The sequence below is a fragment of the Dreissena polymorpha genome, chromosome 12 (assembly GCF_020536995.1).
Source record: "Dreissena polymorpha isolate Duluth1 chromosome 12, UMN_Dpol_1.0, whole genome shotgun sequence".
NCBI lineage: Eukaryota > Metazoa > Mollusca > Bivalvia > Myida > Dreissenidae > Dreissena > Dreissena polymorpha.
Window position 1 is genome coordinate 70041567 of NC_068366.1, and position 17584 is coordinate 70059150.

The 17584-nt window shown below is 36.8% G+C and overlaps 1 protein-coding gene across 6 annotated transcripts in view; it reads left to right on the forward strand.

The window, feature by feature from the left end:
• LOC127852809 (chitin synthase chs-2-like) overlaps nt 1–17584 on the forward strand; it is a 179381-nt gene that overhangs the window by 16114 nt on the left and 145683 nt on the right. The window contains exons 3-4 of one of the 6 annotated variants that reach the window (XM_052386801.1): nt 274–401; nt 1082–1231. The exons of 4 other annotated variants lie outside the window; for them this stretch is intronic. In XM_052386801.1, coding sequence (XP_052242761.1) covers nt 274–401; nt 1082–1231 — 278 coding nt within the window. The remainder of the gene's footprint in view (nt 1–273; nt 402–1081; nt 1232–17584) is intronic. One more of the 6 variants, XM_052386799.1, reaches the window with a different exon arrangement.

Here is a 17584-nt window from a genome sequence, read left to right on the forward strand (position 1 = left end):
GCAAATGTATTAAACCCCCTTTTCACAGAGCACGTTCCTTTTTTTTAATCTCAGGCATATAATTTGTGTATTGTAATGAATAATAAATAAGTATCTGCATTGTCCGTTGAGCAAAACGTTTTGATAACAAACATTCATATTTTACTTTAGCGTTTATAAACGTGAGAACACTGAGCTTAATTTATATTAAATACACATCATATTAGGCCCTCTATATACTTATCATGTAATATGATAGTGAAACAGCTTACATTATATGTGAGTATGTTACAGCCAATTGCACGATGTATGGCGACGCATTCTCGGTGAGCGCTCTGGTTTTGCTCGTTGTCGCTCAGACCCTTTCCAACGGTTATCTGCTCTTCGGATCTCAGTTTCTAGCCATGCTGAAAGAAGATCAGGTACAGCTTAATTTAGGTCAGAAAATAGTTCTGATAAAAATCCTTCAGCAGTTACGTCCATCTAAAAGCCAGCGCCGGAAACTAGACGCATCGGTATTTGTCGAGAACAATTTAAAGTGCTGTTGGATGTTAAATCGTTATCATTGAAAATAAAACACAAAACCTCATACGCTTTGTAAAATAAAAAAAATATGCATGTTTTATTGTGCACTTTACTGTAAAACTGTACAGCACGCGATGCCCCAATGCATTATTGGTTGGTAATAATGCAGTCGAAATTAAATATAAATGCCATTTACTTAAGTGTCAAAAGTTGTTATTCTGAAATTTTCGGTTTTCGCTTATTTACACCAAGTCAAAATTTTAAGGACTAACATTTTTGGGATAAGTTATTGTGTGTCAATTAAATAGGATCTAACACTGTATCAGTAAAAGTTTAACAAGGTATGAAAAGATTCCCAAATCAGTAAAGTGTTCGTATTTTTTTTTAAATGATAGCGTATCAACAATAAGAACCTAATTGAAACCACTATTGACACTAAAAATGCGTCAGTGATTTTTGTACCTACGGGCTAGATTTTGTTTCTTTTAAATTGTGTACATACATGTAACACGCATTCAAACAAGTTTCCTACTGGCGGTAATGTATAGTGCTTACATATGGGCCCGTTTTCATTTAGTTGTTTTGGACGTCTATGTACACCAGCGGCCTGCTGGAGCAGTGGCTTATGTTGTCCAAGAAGACCGAGTACCACGACGAACAGCATGAGGATCCAGTGCTAAAGGCGAGCCGGACGAAGGTCATCATATGTACCACAATGTACAGAGAGGTGCGTGCATAAGTTATAGTGTATGTAAGTGATATAGACATGACAGTTTTATTACAATGTAAAACCATGCGTAAGGCGGGTTGCCACGCAAAGGTCAACGTGATATACATGTATTCAATAATGTTTTACTACAATTAACATGGAAAAACAGCGAGTCGCGCAAACGACAGCGTATTGGACACTTGTACTCCTAGGTATGTGGTTAAAGCATCACATCATGTACAGTACAATTCTTAGTAAAGCATGTGGTACAAAGATGAAAAGCATCGTGGTAAGATATACGATGCAGAACGGCAGCTGGGCTATGGTCATCGTACATGAAACCATGTACAGAGAGGTAGGTGGAGTATGAATATACCAACACGTGAAGAATGGAACGTGGAAAATGAATGTAGAATAATTAACAGTGAGGTTAAGGAAAAAGCATTTAAAACACTTTACTACGTGTTCTGTGGTCAGAGATGTAACTCTTAACGTAGATGTTCTTGCAATAGGAATATAACACTGTGTACACGACCCTGCGTTGGGTACGCCTTTTTTCTACAATGCACATCACGAGGATCTCAGGCAGATGGCGGGCTAACCGAGGTCTTGGTTCGTACCCCAAAGTATAGGTATTAGTATGTACATAGATATGTAATTTTTAAGAACTTATTATTCGTCAATATTTTAAGTATACGTTTTCCTTCGAATTATGATTTGCGTGCGTAGGCGGACTACGAAATGCGACAACTCCTGCAGTCAATCAACGGCATCCATCGCGCACAGACGGACGGTGTATGGAAATTCGAGTCGCACATATTCTTCGATGGCGCCGTGAAAGACGTTAACCCAACGGAATTCGTTCTACAGCTTATATCTCTGGCAGAAGAAGAACTAGGTAAGATGGCACGTATTATCATGGGTCTTGTTCCATAAAAAGTCAAAGTGTAAAGTTTAAAAGTGATCACGTAATGAATTTGAGTACGATATCCGAAATCAAAATTTCCTGTTAGTGTAAAACTCCGAAGAAGATTTATTTGGACCTTGCACTTTTCTCTTTGCTGATAAGACGTTTTAAAATTACAAATATTGTGTTTTATATGCTATTGTATTCTATAAAATCCGTTCAGTACTGATTGAGTTAAACTGTCCATAGTCTGTAAATACATGATATAAAGTTATGGTTCTTGTATTGCACATTTTCTCTTAAACCCCTTCATCAAAATATGAAGTATTACCTCCTTTACACACTATCTTTTCAATACTATGTTTTCCTATCGAGTTACGCTTTGCACAAAAAACGGGAAAGGCGAAAGGACGGACGGACGGTGCTATTGCTTTATGCAACAGAACTCCCCTGCGAAGCACAAAAGCAAAAGTTGAATGTTTTGTGATGTTTTTAAAACGTTTGAGTTATCCTATCAGTCATAACATCGACATTACTTGCCACAGGTGTGAAAGCACAGTTTTGCACGCGCACGAGCACACTGTACGGATTGTCCATTTCATGGAATCTTAACACCAAGCTCACCAACAACCTGGACCGAGATATGGTCTTCAAAATACACCTCAAGGATAACATCAAGGTAAGGTTAACACGTAGTAATGTGGTCGTGTTAACGTCCTTCGTTATGCTGTTGCTGATGATCATCGTTTTACAGCTTCACGGCTATTTTACTATCTCTTTTTTTCAAAATAAGGCAAAAACTTTTCGCAGAGATTAAGTATGTTTTAAAAACCAACAATTGAATACCTAAAAACAATTGCAACGCTTTTAAAACGTGATTAAACACTTCACAGGTGAAGAATAAGAGGCGATGGTTGCAGAGATTAAGTATGTTTAAAAACAACAATTGAATACCTAAAAACGATTGCAACGCACTTAAAATGTGGATAACATTTCACAGGTGAAGAATAAGAAGCGATGGAGCCAAGTGATGTACATGTCATACGTGCTGGACTTCATTCTGAAACAGGAGGAATGTAAGTGACCAATCACGCTTTGACTTATACACCTATCAATGTTTACCAAACCAAAGAACGGCAGTATTTGGGGCTTATAAATGGAGCCATACTTGAAAAAAACGAGAAATTGACATATTGACTAGCCGGATCACTTATTGGCGAACATAGATTGAGTTTGGAGTAAATTACCGTTTGAAAATATTAAATAAATACACCTGCGCATGCGGAAGATCTAAACTCCTAGCTCTTCCAGGGCAGTTTCAGCAAAATATCACCTTTAAGAGACAATCGCAGTTTTCATTGTATATATTATTTGTTTTGATACTATACAAGACGTTACTTTTGTAACCCCATAAAGATTGCTTTAGGCCTGTATTTTTCGTGCTTAGAATACACGTAGCGCCCCTGTGTAATGTGACATTTAAATATCGTACTATCTGGTTCGAATGCCGCCAGGTTCTGAGGAAGAATGTTTCATTCTCACCACCGACGCAGATGTCCGCTTCAATGTAAACTCTATGGAAGCGCTGCTTGACCTGATGACACGTGACCCGAGTGTGGGGGCGGTGTGCGCGCGCACCCGTCCGCTATGAAGCGGCCCCCTCGTCTGGTATCAGGTGTTCGAGTACGCCATTGGTCACTTGATCCAAAAGGTGAAGAACACGTTATATATATGCAATAGTTTATGTGACATATCATACCTTGAAAGCAAGAACATTATATTAGAAGTAATACATCTATACTGATACCGCCTTGAAGTTCGTGCTTTCAATGTGGAAAACTGACTGAATATGGTTGTTGTTTTATTTCTGCAAAGATGTTAAATCTCTTGATAAATAAGCATTCCCCGCATGCGTAGACACTGGGAATAACATAATCAGGCGCATTAGCCTGCCATTTTAGGACCTGGTCTCCAATATCGGTATGCATAGTGTACGAGTCTCATATCGTAAAATGCGCATGGGTATATCCGAATGTAATAACTTTAATGCGCATGTTCAGATTTGACGTTTAATCAGAACGTTTGTTTCTAGGCAGCCGAACAGGTGATCGGTTCGGTTCTATGTTCACCCGGATGTTTCAGCGTCTACCGTTGCAGCGCTATCCGTGACATCCTACCCGAGTACGCCACGAACGTGGAACGCGCGTTTGACTTCCTGATCAAAGACATGGGGGAGGATATGTGGTTCTGCACACTCATGGTACAATTACGTTGACTTGATACTTATTATCAGTTATTATTTAACACATTCATTATAAACGAAAATATGAGACATCAATAGTTTTAGTTAAGTAGACAAATGGACCCCACGAGTGTGGATTTTGGACTGTCACACTATGATCACACGTTTATAGCACTAAATTGAGATAATTAACAATGTTTCGCAATCATGTTTTGGGCATTATCCGGTTCATCAAAACTGAATATTTGTTGATAAAAATTGAATCAACCTATGGAATGTATGATACGGGAGCAAAATCTTCATACTATTTCACGCGGGAGGCGGAAAACTACAACGGGCGAGGCATGGTAAGGGGTGATAACCCCAAAAAGGGTTAGGGTAAGAGTTACAGTTATGGGTCGGGTTAGGGTTGGGCTTAGGCTAACCCAAACCCTAACCCGACCCCTAACACTAACCCTTACCCTACCTCTAACCCCCCCCCCCCCTCTTGCGCAATACCATACCATGCCTCGCCCGTTGTCGTTTTCCGCCTCCCATTTCACGCACATTGACTTTCCCGTATATTTCTTAACAAATGATTTACCTTTGATGACATGTGAGTTTAAAAGCATGTTTATTCAGGAAATACATATTTTTTAAAGTGATATTATGGGCATCTAACAGTATAAAGGTGTATATCGCAACTGTTGTTTATTTTTGGTGTTTTCACTTTATATACACTTATATTTGTTAATGCAGCATCAACATACTAAAACAATATCCCGGAAAGAGAAAAATAATGCATTTGAATATCAACCGTACTTTCATTTGACAACTGATCATGCATGTACGATGTGAACCTAAATTAAGTTTTAGTGCAGATTCGTTTATACGACACAAAGACACAATGTTGTTTTACGGATCATTTGGGCTTAGAGGACTTGGTGAGTCACGTAAGAAATCGAATATAAAATATATTTTTATAAACAACTGGTAGCAAGATGAGTTGCAGACAATTGGTCAGTAACCACATTTTAACTAACTCTTTTGACCTGTTAATTTTTTTCAGCTCGTGAAAAATGCCCATTATATCACATAATATATTATCATAAAATGGAAAGTATCAAATGATCGCTTTTATTCGCAGTTGCAGAGTGGATGGAGAATCGAGTACTGCGCAGCCGCAGAAAATAGTACGCATTGCCCGGAAGACTTCGATACATTTTTCAAACAGCGTCGCCGTTGGATCGCCTCCACGTTGGCCAACCTCATGTTGCTGGTGAAAGAGTGGAGCACAAGTAAGTTCGTAAAACGCTATCGTAACTAAGAGAGTATTTCTGTTTAAACCTTATAAAATCTTGCGCACGTAAACTGTCCCTTATTTAACATCAGACAACATTAGAACAGCCGAGCGTTCCAAAACGAAAGAGTTGCAGTCAAGAAAGAAGTTCAATGAATATCCAACGAAATTAAAACACCATAAACCATTGTAATAAACACACAACTACATATATTTAAGTATAATAACATTAAATATCAACACAAAGTAAGTTTTTGCTTTCAGTATCAACAAAAAATAAGTTGTTGCTTATCACAAGCGATCAATATTTGAGTCCAACTAAGTAGTCAGTGGTAAAAAGACGTTACACAAAAGTAACAATACTACGGACACATAAAGTAGTTACCGGTAAAATTCACTGACAACGAATTTGCATGTTGGTCGCTAGAACGTCTGAACCACGGCGAAAATATGTATAACGTATTGTTAAATAGCGACGAAAAGTTACAGTGAAGTGTACCTTGTAAAAGTACAAGAGTTGGTAAAACGCCATAAAACTGGTCGGTAAGAAAAGTTGTTTGAGATTCGAAAAATACTACAATTCCTTTTTAGTCTCGAGACTGAATCCCCGAGTTTCCGTCGTGTTCCTGCTATATCTAGCTGTGCTCCTTTTCGCCACTCTGATTAGACCCAGCTCCATCATTCTCATGGTCACAGGTAACAGTACAATAAAGTAACCTTAAATCGTGCTGTGTACAATTTGTGTTGCAATTTTCGCGGTCGAAGAGCTGCAAAAAATGCAGATTCACGCGTGTTTATGTACACTAATTGATACATATATGTAGAGAATATAACATGACTGTGGTTTTCCGTTGGCGCTCGTGGAATACATTATAACACTATTAACGCATGCGATAAATAGGCAGTAACACCATAGTATTGCAATATTTTATTTATTATAATACCTATGTACGATAAAATAACTAGAAAATACAATTGAAATCAACGATTTTTTCGACTTCGGTACAATAACAACTCAGACAAACAAATACAAAAAGACGCGCATGAAAACTTCGTATGACGTATAGTGTCTTTTCGTGTGACAGTGGTGTTCCAAGGTCACCCGGGATGTACAGTGTTTTTCGATAACGCATTACAGCGTTTAGTACAGAAACGGAATTCATTCTGCGAAATGCATAATTAATATCCAGTATGTTGTATTTTACAGTGGAAATTATTGAAGTTAGAATACGTATTGTATATCAAGAACGTGTTTATGTTATGATGAAGTATCCATGATTCAAAAATGGCGTCATTGATATGCCGTGCGAACTAAATAGGGGATATTTTTGTTTTCGGGTTATATCTTTACATGAAAATGAATACACAAGAAATAAACCAAGTGTTGATGAAAGCACTATGCAACATAAAACTGTGTTTCTCTTCAAAAAAATATTATTAACAATGAAAGACACACAACAATATCATATGAATACAATAAAAACGTGTTTTGTCTCAGGCGGTTTGACGTATGCATGTAATGTAAACCCTACGACGACCGTGATACTACAGCTGATAGTGACGGTGCTATACGCCGTTATTTGTCTTACGACGTCATCGAAAACGCAGCTCAATGTTAGTAACGTATCTTAATATGGGCCGCGCTCTGTGAAAAGGGTGTTTAATGCACGTGCGAAAAGTGTCGTCACATATTAACCTATGCAGTCCGCACAGGCTTATCAGGGACGACACTTTCCACCTAAAATGGATTTTTGCTAAGAAGAGACTATATTTAAACGAAAAATACAATAAAAGCGGAAAGTGTCGTCCCTGATTAGCCTGTGCGGACTGCGACGCACATGCATTGAACCCACTTTTCACAGAGCACGGCCCATATATATGTTAATATATTAAAGTCGTCAAATACTCTTTTATCAGTTCTTCGGCGGTAGTAATTATACAGTTGATAGTGACAGTGATATACGCTCTCGTACGTTTAATGATTTTTCGAAAATGGAGATTAAGGTTAGGAACTTACATGAACATATAACTAAACAAATATTGAATGTATCCATTTATTGATGGCGTAAGCTCGGTCAGAGGGACGGCAATTAGTATACATGTTTATGGAAATATGGTACTATATTTTGTGAAAACGAGTATCAAAATGACCAATCACAATCCAGAAATATAGCATATGTTACAAAAATGCTGTAAAAACTTAATTAAACAACAAAATTAATATTAATTCTTCAACTTTTTATATTCGTTTTCTTTCGTTCCATAACTTAATATTAACTTCGCAAACAACCGTTGACTTTCAGGAAATTATTGTTGTAAGTCTTTTAAACGATACTATCCAATACTGATTCGTTTGCGATCATGATCACATAGTTAATCATTAACTATTTATTTTAATCGCAGACGGCGAAATTGTTAACATTCGTGTACGCCATCATCATGGCTGCGGTGATGGTGGGAACCGCTGTTCAGGTTGCCAAAGAAATCTCAAAGGCGAGCGATGCAGCGTGTAAGTAGGGTAGATAAAAAACATTGCGTTACGGTTAATTTAATACATCGCCCTATTTTAACAAAAGCGTTGATTGGCGTAGACGTACACGTAAATAAGAATATCTCTTTAAAACGCAGAATTTGGTCAATATACGTGAGCGAAAATAAATAAAAACTTACACAAAAAACAATCTTTCCACCGTGCGTTGTATGTGATATTAAATGGTCCTTAAATAGTACTAGTTATGTATATATCGAGTTTCTGTTGCAAACTCCGTGCACACATATTTCAGTGATCCACCCATCATTCCCAATATCTCTTACCACTCTGTACCTTGCCATCATGGTCGGCATATTCCTGCTGACTGGCATGATGCACCCGAGCGAGTTCTACTGTCTCCTGCACGGTGTTTGGTTCTTTCTCTGCATCCCCGCCGACTATCTGATCCTCATGATCTACAGCATCTGTAACATCACCGACCAATCTTGGGGTATGTAAAAATAATAAGTGTTATAGCCAAACTATTCGCAGTGGTTACCGTTACTATTGGGTGAACGGTACGTTATACAATTATACTATCGTTGATAAAATCACTGAATTAGTTATAACAATATGGAATTAAATCAATTTATAAGATATTATTCTGTATTATTCAACGCAAGTTAAGTATGTTATTATGCATGAGTTATCAGCAATGAGCCTTTTTTACACTGTATGCAAACGACTGGGTGGGGTAACGACGCAGCAATACTAAAAACAACCATCTAAAATTTGTGATCAGACGACAACGGTCACCTGTAGACAACGGCCACTTTGGTCATTTCCATTGACTGACCGCTGTTCTCAGTTTTGACTGTAGTTGTAATCAAATCAAATATCTGCCCGTTATGTTAAATATATATACCAATATATATAATTGATCTACAGTACTTACAACAGCACTCAAATTTCTTGAGGTATGGAAAAATGTATCAATTTAAGAATCAACGCCCGCGCATGTCTGTTTTATGCGTATATACTGCATATGATTGGACTCTCTTTGCTTACAAAAATGTTTTTTTTTATGCAGTATGTCTTTAATTTAAGCCGTTTTTACCCTTCACCAGTCGCCAGAATGTTCTGGGGTTATAGTCGAGCTTGTACTTCAGCGAAGCGTTGGTTTTATCTAATGTGATTTCTAATTTCGCCTAGCAAATATTGATTTTGCTTTGGAAAAATATCAAACACATTTTAAAAAGACGTCTGATGTTGCTTAAACAATATGTCAGCATTATCATTTGTCTTACGGAATCTTCGTTAAAATATAATATTTTCGTCTAGTCTCTGTTCACGCTTTTATCCCACCATTTTTGTTAGAGCGTTATTACTTCCTATTATTAGCAACAGTTTAAAATAATTACGAAGAAAGATAGCATATTTTGCATAAGCTTTTTAATGAAATTCTAGACGGAGGTTCGACTCTTCGAGTGAACGTATTATTGCGCCAATCTTCAAAGCGGGAATGATCCTTGTAATTATAGGGGAGCATTCGGGTCACTGCATATTGCGAAATTATTGAAAGGCCTTAAACAGAAATACGTTAGGCGGTAATTCTATTATAAACTCAAGTATTGTAAAATGCGAATAAGGTCGTCTGCACTTTATATATATTTAATACTATACAAAATGAATACAATACTTGGGAAAATTACTACAAATGCCAAGATAAGATATCAAGGAAACTTTTATAACAATAATAAAATTCCTAGAAGGCGTTCCTGGGCTTTCAACATTAGAGACCTGTTGTTCTAAGAGCGCTTAACTAGCATTTATAAATTTGATGAATACTAATATGTTTTTATAATTTTTAATAACTGCCTTTTGTATATTTAAATCAAAGACTGAACTTGGAAATTGGCGTTGTTACAATTGTAAAAAAACTCCTTCCTTCATTCATTTTGGGGTAAATGGCATGAGAGAAATAAATGTTTTCGTTGTTGGTCTAAATGTATCGTAGTACAGTGCGATATACGAAAAAAACTCTGGTTTCGTGTAGAAACAGTTTTGATACATTTTGAAAACGTATTTGTCGAGATGTTTCTGTTTAGGAACTCGAGAGGTTAAAGAGCACTCAGTGCGCGTGGCACACCGGAACTGGCAGGACCGACTGACAGCAATGTTCAAGGAGGTGTTCTTGTGAGTTCACCCACCGTAGTTTAGGTGTTGAATAGTGTTAAAAATTGTGTAGTCAGTGTTTTCGGATTGAGAAGTGACACGCAGTGTTGGTTTGAGTTTACCCACCTTAGTTTGGCAATTTAATTACATCTTAAAAGAACCTTTACGAAGTGTGTTTTAAGAAAAGCTTCTTTTATTATGGGTACCATAAGTCTAAAAAATGTGTGCTATTATCAACTTTTAATACCGGCTTACGTGAATATGTTATCGTCCTATCAGGTAAAAACTGAATATTTGTTTTTATTAATATCTTATGATTCATATTGTTCTTAAGCTCTACTTATACAAATAAGACATTCACTCACAAAACATATGTAAGTGACCTTTATCGTGATATCAGGAAATTATTAACAAGATGCATACTTTATTTTCGCGTTCAAAATGAAAATTAATATGATGCAAGCGTAATACCGTGTAATTTTTCTAGAAATATGCAACAATGATATGTGTAAATACGCATATGATATTTATTACATTCAGACATGTTTATCTTTTAGATATCTTTCATACTGTAAATCAAGCTTGTATAAAAGTCCATTTGTGTTTAGCTGTTGTTTCACTCGTCGTGAGACGAGGTCAGTAGAGTGCCAAACGGAGGCGGGTGTTCGGAAGCCGATGTCGCGCAGCGGATCCGTGATTGAATCGTCGGAAACCAATACCGACGCCAAGACAGCGAGGTATCAAAAGTATTGGAAAACATTCTAAAGCGATGTGTTCTTCAAATTAATGATGAAAAAAAATAGCTTGAAGGTCTAAGTTTGCATAACATCTCAACCAAAAGTCCGTCAGTTAACTAAAAGATAATTTTTTTGCTTTGTTTGCTATTTTATTTATTCCACCATTTTTTTTCTAGACTCATTATACGTTCGAATCTTAACTGCAATTACTTTGTTTCAATTTAATTAGAATTGTGTAAATACTACATTATAAAATAATCTCACACATGACTGATGGACAAATTAGTTTGACAAAATATTGTTATACTACGTTTCAGAATGCAAAGGACAAAAGATACAAAACCGTTGAAATGCCCAGATGATCTCTTTATGATGAGTTCGTTCATGTTTACTCCCAAATATAAAAATACAGTTCCTTTCTGATTATACAAAAAATCATCTCTTAAATAAATCGCCATGCAATATGTTTACGGGTTTCATTTTGGAACAAAGCAAAAAAAACGCCTTCGCCTTACAGGCAGGTACTGGCCGTTAAAGTGCAACTTGTTCATAAGGCAATTAAAGTGATATTATGTGCATTTTTCTCTGTTGAGTTGAGCTGAAAGAATTAACAGGTCAAACGAGTTAGTTAAAATGTGGTTACTTAACAATTATCTGCAACTCATCTTGCTACCAGTTGTTTATAAAATATATTTTATATGCGATATTCTTACGTGACTCACCCAGTCCTTTAAGCCGAAATGATCCGTAAAACAACATTGTGTCGTATGAACGAATCTGCTCTAAAACTAAATTTAGGTTCACGTCGTACATGCATGATCAGTTGTAAAACGAAAGTACGTTTAATATTCAAATGCATTATTTTTCTTTTTCCGGGATATTGTTTTAGTATGTTGATGCTGAATTAACAAATACAAGTGTATATGAAGTGAAAACACCAAAAATAAACAACGGTTGCGATAGACACCTATAAACTGTGAGATGCCTATAATATCACTTTAAGACAACTTTTGCAAGTAAAAATCAAGACTTTTTTTCAAATAATTTACACTAGTCTCCTTTTGAAAAAAAAGTTCATTCGGACTTAAATAAATGTAGAAAGATATCGGAATATAAACTTAAACCCACAACATAGTGTTACTCGTAATAATGTATATAAATACATCAATACTGAATCATGTAAGTACTTTAGAGGTTTCGCTTTGAACCCGTGCGCAACAACTATTCAATACATGTTTGAGATTGACTGCCTGTTTCGTATTCAGTATTGCGACACATTTATGAAACATTTTAGGACGATATAATGGAATGTTCATGTAAATCAAATCACGTGGTTTATATATTATTTTAGTTTAACATTTCTTTATACATTTTTTAGAATGATTATATACGTACTCGTCTGTATATTAATATTTTTCATACGGTTATAAAATAATTAAAATGATACAATTACTAGATTTAGGAACACAAATTGTCCATTGTATACGTCTTAATTATAAACTAATTTCAGAACGTTGAACACATCTGAAGCCGGGCTGCCGAGCATTCATGAAGCATATGGTTAGTTAAACTAAACGAAGGACAGTATTTATAAAGCTTTTATAGCGGTGAATAGAGTAACAGAGTAAATGTTTTTCTGGTGAAGAAATACTTTATTTGAAAATAATTAAGTCGAGATCACGAGTCTCGGGTTAAAAAGTTCGGGGCAAACTGTTCAATACTGCGAAATTTCCAAACAAATGCGCTTCAATCTGGGAAAACGGAGTTTTATGCATGTGCTTATATTATTGCATAAACTCTATCTATAATGCCCTCTGGCGGGGTGCGGAAACTTGGTCAAAGGAGGGCTTGTTATGTGTTTGTCATATCCATAAACTGGTCCACTCGCAGTAACTGCCCATTTTTCATTGGATTCAATGAAGTTAATATGAACTTTGTTAATAACTCCAGCCTTCGACGACTTTCCAAGCATAAATGGGGAACTAAGCACCAATTTCCTCATGAATTCAAGGATAAAGGCAATGACTAATTCAATCCACTTTTCAAATTATACCATCTGCACTCTCTTGACAACAGCTTTATTTATTGGCGACGTCCATGAAGTTAAGTTATTGACTCAACAATTTCAAAAGACTATGCTGTAAATGTAAGTGTTCATGTACCGTCAACGTTCCTGCTGTATGCTTGAAATATTTCAGGGACAATATGTTGGCAGTGTTAATTTTTAGAAAATTTAGTTGGAACGAAATAAGATTAACTTGTACGAAAGAAACCTCCGGTATGAAAACAATGACTTATTCTACGATATATTTATCAGTCACGACCAGTAAATTCCAAAATAATTCCTCATTTCTTACTTTTCCCGGCTGCATTTCACCTTTGCATTAATCCACTGTTGAAACACGTTTTAAATCGAAAACTGCCTTAGTATCCGAAGGTAAAGCCTCGTCATTTCTGATGATGACCGAGTGGGGCATATGAAAAACACAATCTTGAACTGTATGACGTCATATGAAATAATCGAATTATTTTGTCGATGTCGAATGAACAAGACATATTGTTTTTAATGTTATTTTAATTCATTTTGGTATGTGTGATTTGTTTATGCAATAATAGCGAAAATACACATTTTCTCGGACATGATCATCTGCGGGCGCTCTCAAAATCCGTTCCTGCTGCGCACTCAGGCAGGAGCGGATTGTTCGACCGCGCGCACTCAAGCAGGAACGGATTCTTCGACCGCGCGCACTCAGACAGGAACGGATTCTTCGACCGCGCGCACTCAGGCAGGAACGGATTCTTCGACCGCGCGCACTCAGGCAGGAACGGATTCTTCGACCGCGCGCACTCAGGCAGGAACGGATTCTTCGACCGCGCGCACTCAGGCAGGAACGGATTCTTCGACCGCGCGCACTCAGGCAGGAACGGATTTTTCGAGCGCCTGCAGATGATCATGCCCTCGAAAACGTGTTTTATCCCCAAACTGTTGACCCAGATAAGCCTGTGCAGTCCGCATAGGCTAATCAGAAACGACACTTTCCGTCTTGACCTGATTTTCGTTTAACAGAGACTTCCTTTAGACGAAAAATTCCATAAAAGCGGAGAGTGTCGTCCCTGAATAGCCTGTGCGAACTGCACGGGTTAATCTGGGACAACTTTATACGCATATGTATTAAGCCCCGTTATCCAAGAGCGCGGTTTAAATATTGTTTGTAGACGAGGTAGATGATGCCCGTGAAAGCTTCTCGGATACGGAAGAGGACGACGACAAGATAAACAATGAGGAAGGTGTAAAGGTGGAAGAATGGCTGACGCCTGACTTTGATGCATACGTAAGTGAATGTACATGTTTATATTTTTTAGTGTTCGATGTTAATAATAAAAATAATTTTAAGATTGCGTATGTGAATGATTGTAAATGCATGTAGCATTTGCCTCTATCTTATGTGTTGTTCTGGTCACGAAATCATATAATTATGATCTTGGGTAGATAAATGACTAAGGGATGGGGTCCGACACATGACTTTAGTTCTGTGAAAATTGGCATTGACACCAGCACTCTCCATCTTAGGACCCTGTGCTTTGCTATATGAAGTGTTTAACCAATTTATGCCTAGCGTCTAGAAAAAGGGCATTGGCAAACAGCGTAGACCCAGATGAGACGCCGCATGGTGCGGCGTCTCATCAGGGTTGCCCTGTTTACTTAAAGGAATTTCTGTAAGAAATATTTTAAATATAGAAATAAATATAATAGACATTCCTAATTTTGGAAATAAATCGATCCAATTTAGAAGGATGGGAGAGTCCACTAGGCATAAATGGGTTAAGCTTGTCAGTTATGTAAAACCAAGAACTAAAGATCAATTTGACGATTATTATGTTAACATTTTTCGTGAAAAACCTGACAACAATTAATGTTGTTGGTAGTGTTGCTGAGGGTGATCATTATTTTATAAGTAATTACGAAGACAATTGTGATAACGTTTACGGTGAAAATGACATGGTTGCTATTAATATTAGTGATAATTGTAAAAAAGAAAAAAAACGATTGTGATAATGCTTTTTATGTTGCTGGTAATAATTATTCCGAGGAAGACCTTAACGTTATAAAGCTGCCGCTGAATAAACTTAGTATTTTTATGGACTATTTACATTATCATTTCAGGACATCGTGGTTCAAAAGTTTAAAGAATACGGATTTGAGAACACCATCTTCATCAGCAAAATGACAGACACAGAGCTTACAGATATGGGTATCAAAAGTAAGCATTAGCAATACTCTTTGTTTCGTGACACTGAAATTTTCATTTGTATCAAACAGTGTTTATGAAAAGACACAGATTCAGACGTTAAAAATGTGTTTTCGACTTTTGATTAGGCAAATGCACATGTAAAATAAACTCAAAGTCGTTCACTTATATAGATTTTCTATGATCGTTTCAGAACATTTTGTTTTCAAATGTAAGTGTACATGTGTATAAATTTTAAAATTTAATGAGATTTTGAGCGGTTTTCCGCTCTTTATTGTTCTGGTCACGTCTCCCATTATGTTATCGTACAATGAAAATAAACTCTATATTAACAATTATCGGTACCGTTTTATGACCGATTTTTACGTGTCACCCTATATAGTTTAATATCATATAAGCTTTTACAAACCGAGCTAAAACTGTTATTGTATTTTGCTGAGTTTTTGCTCTTTAATTAATCTCAATAATTCTTTTCCTAATGTTATAACTTTACAAAAGTGTAAATAAGTCTCCGTATCTAAGATCCACAAGGAACGCAAACAACGGGAAATATAAGAAAACAAATATTCATATGTTATTCATTACGAAAAATAAGGTTAATCGCGTATATGCTATGCTACATTTTAATATTTAAAAAGAACGGAATAAAAAGTACCCTCATGTTTCTGATCAAAAGGGTCGGGACAGAAACGCTACCTGATGGAGAAAATAAAGAAACTCCCAAACTACGAGATTGTTGCGGATGTACCGGTATCGAAAATCATATTCATATGCAAAGCATGATTGCGACGTTTAATTGATTTGTTAAACACTTACTGTTGAAGTTGGCATTAGGATACATCGATCAAACGTAGCAATCGCGCTGATGTGCTATTTTAAATTGACAATATTTACTATCCAACCATAAGATTAAACGGATGTCCGTGCTCTTTGGTACGTGCTTATTGATGTTTTAATAACTATCAATGGACATTTAATAACAATTCTTATTCCAAAATCCTTACCAATTATACGGTATGCCACGCGCTGAATTTAAAAAATGCAATTGCCATTACAGAAAGACGTCAAAAGTTGGTTGACGAAAATTGGCCTGGTAATGTACAAGACCAACTTCAAACAAGAGCACATTCAGTCCTCTAAAGATATTGAGGTATGTTTCGTGTGTAATGGAATGCTTTACACGGTGTAGTATCATACACTATCATACAGTATCCATGACATAATCACGATCTTTGTAATATGCAACACTGTGGTAAGGCACACGTTTTTGCCTCCAAGGATTAGTAGTACATTACTAGCATCACGTGTGGTAAGGCACACGTTTTTGCCTCCAAGGATTAGTAGTACATTACTAGCATCACGTGTGGTAAGGCACACGTTTTTGCCTCCAAGGATTAGTAGTACATTACTAGCATCACGTGTGGTAAGGCACACGTTTTTGCCTCCAAGGATTAGTAGTACATTACTAGCATCACGTGTGGTAAGGCACACGTTTTTGCCTCCAAGGATTAGTAGTACATTACAAGCATCACGTGTGGTAAGGCACACGTTTTTGCCTCCAAGGATTAGTACTACATTACTAGCATCACGTGTGGTAAGGCACACGTTTTTGCCTCCAAGGATTAGTAGTACATTACTAGCATCACGTGTGGTAAGGCACACGTGTTTGCCTCCCAGGATTAGTAGTACATTACTAGCATCACGTGTGGTAATGCACACGTTTTTGCCTCCAAGGATTAGTAGTACATCACTAGCATCACGTGTGGTAAGGCACACGTTTTTGCCTCCAAGGATTAGTATTACATTACTAGCATCACGTGTACTCTATAACGTCCTCAGATGACGAATGGAGTCCGCACGAATAAAATCACATAATATTTTTAATGTTACTTGATTTGAAGAAAGTAGCGACACGTATGAGTAATAAAACCATGTTGTATTTGTATAGAGGTTGCGTAAAAAGGTCATTGGCCCATTTATTTCAATTTTCCAGATACTGAAGTCCTTCTCTCAAAAAGACATAGAAACGAAGCTGAAAATCACCAAAATAGGTACGTACATATGTCAAATAAATTATCGTGGGTACGTGTGGTCACTTCCATACTCGGTCGTGTGGTTTGTGCGTAGTTTGGCATGAACAAATTTCCTCCACAAATAATTTGGAATCAAACATATGGTCCGTAAATGCCATAAGTACATGCGTTAAGTACGTGTTAACACATTAGATTTGATACGCTTGTTTATTGACTAACGACTTGATAATGTATACCGTCAACTAGGCAAATCTCACAAGAAACAAATACGCACACTT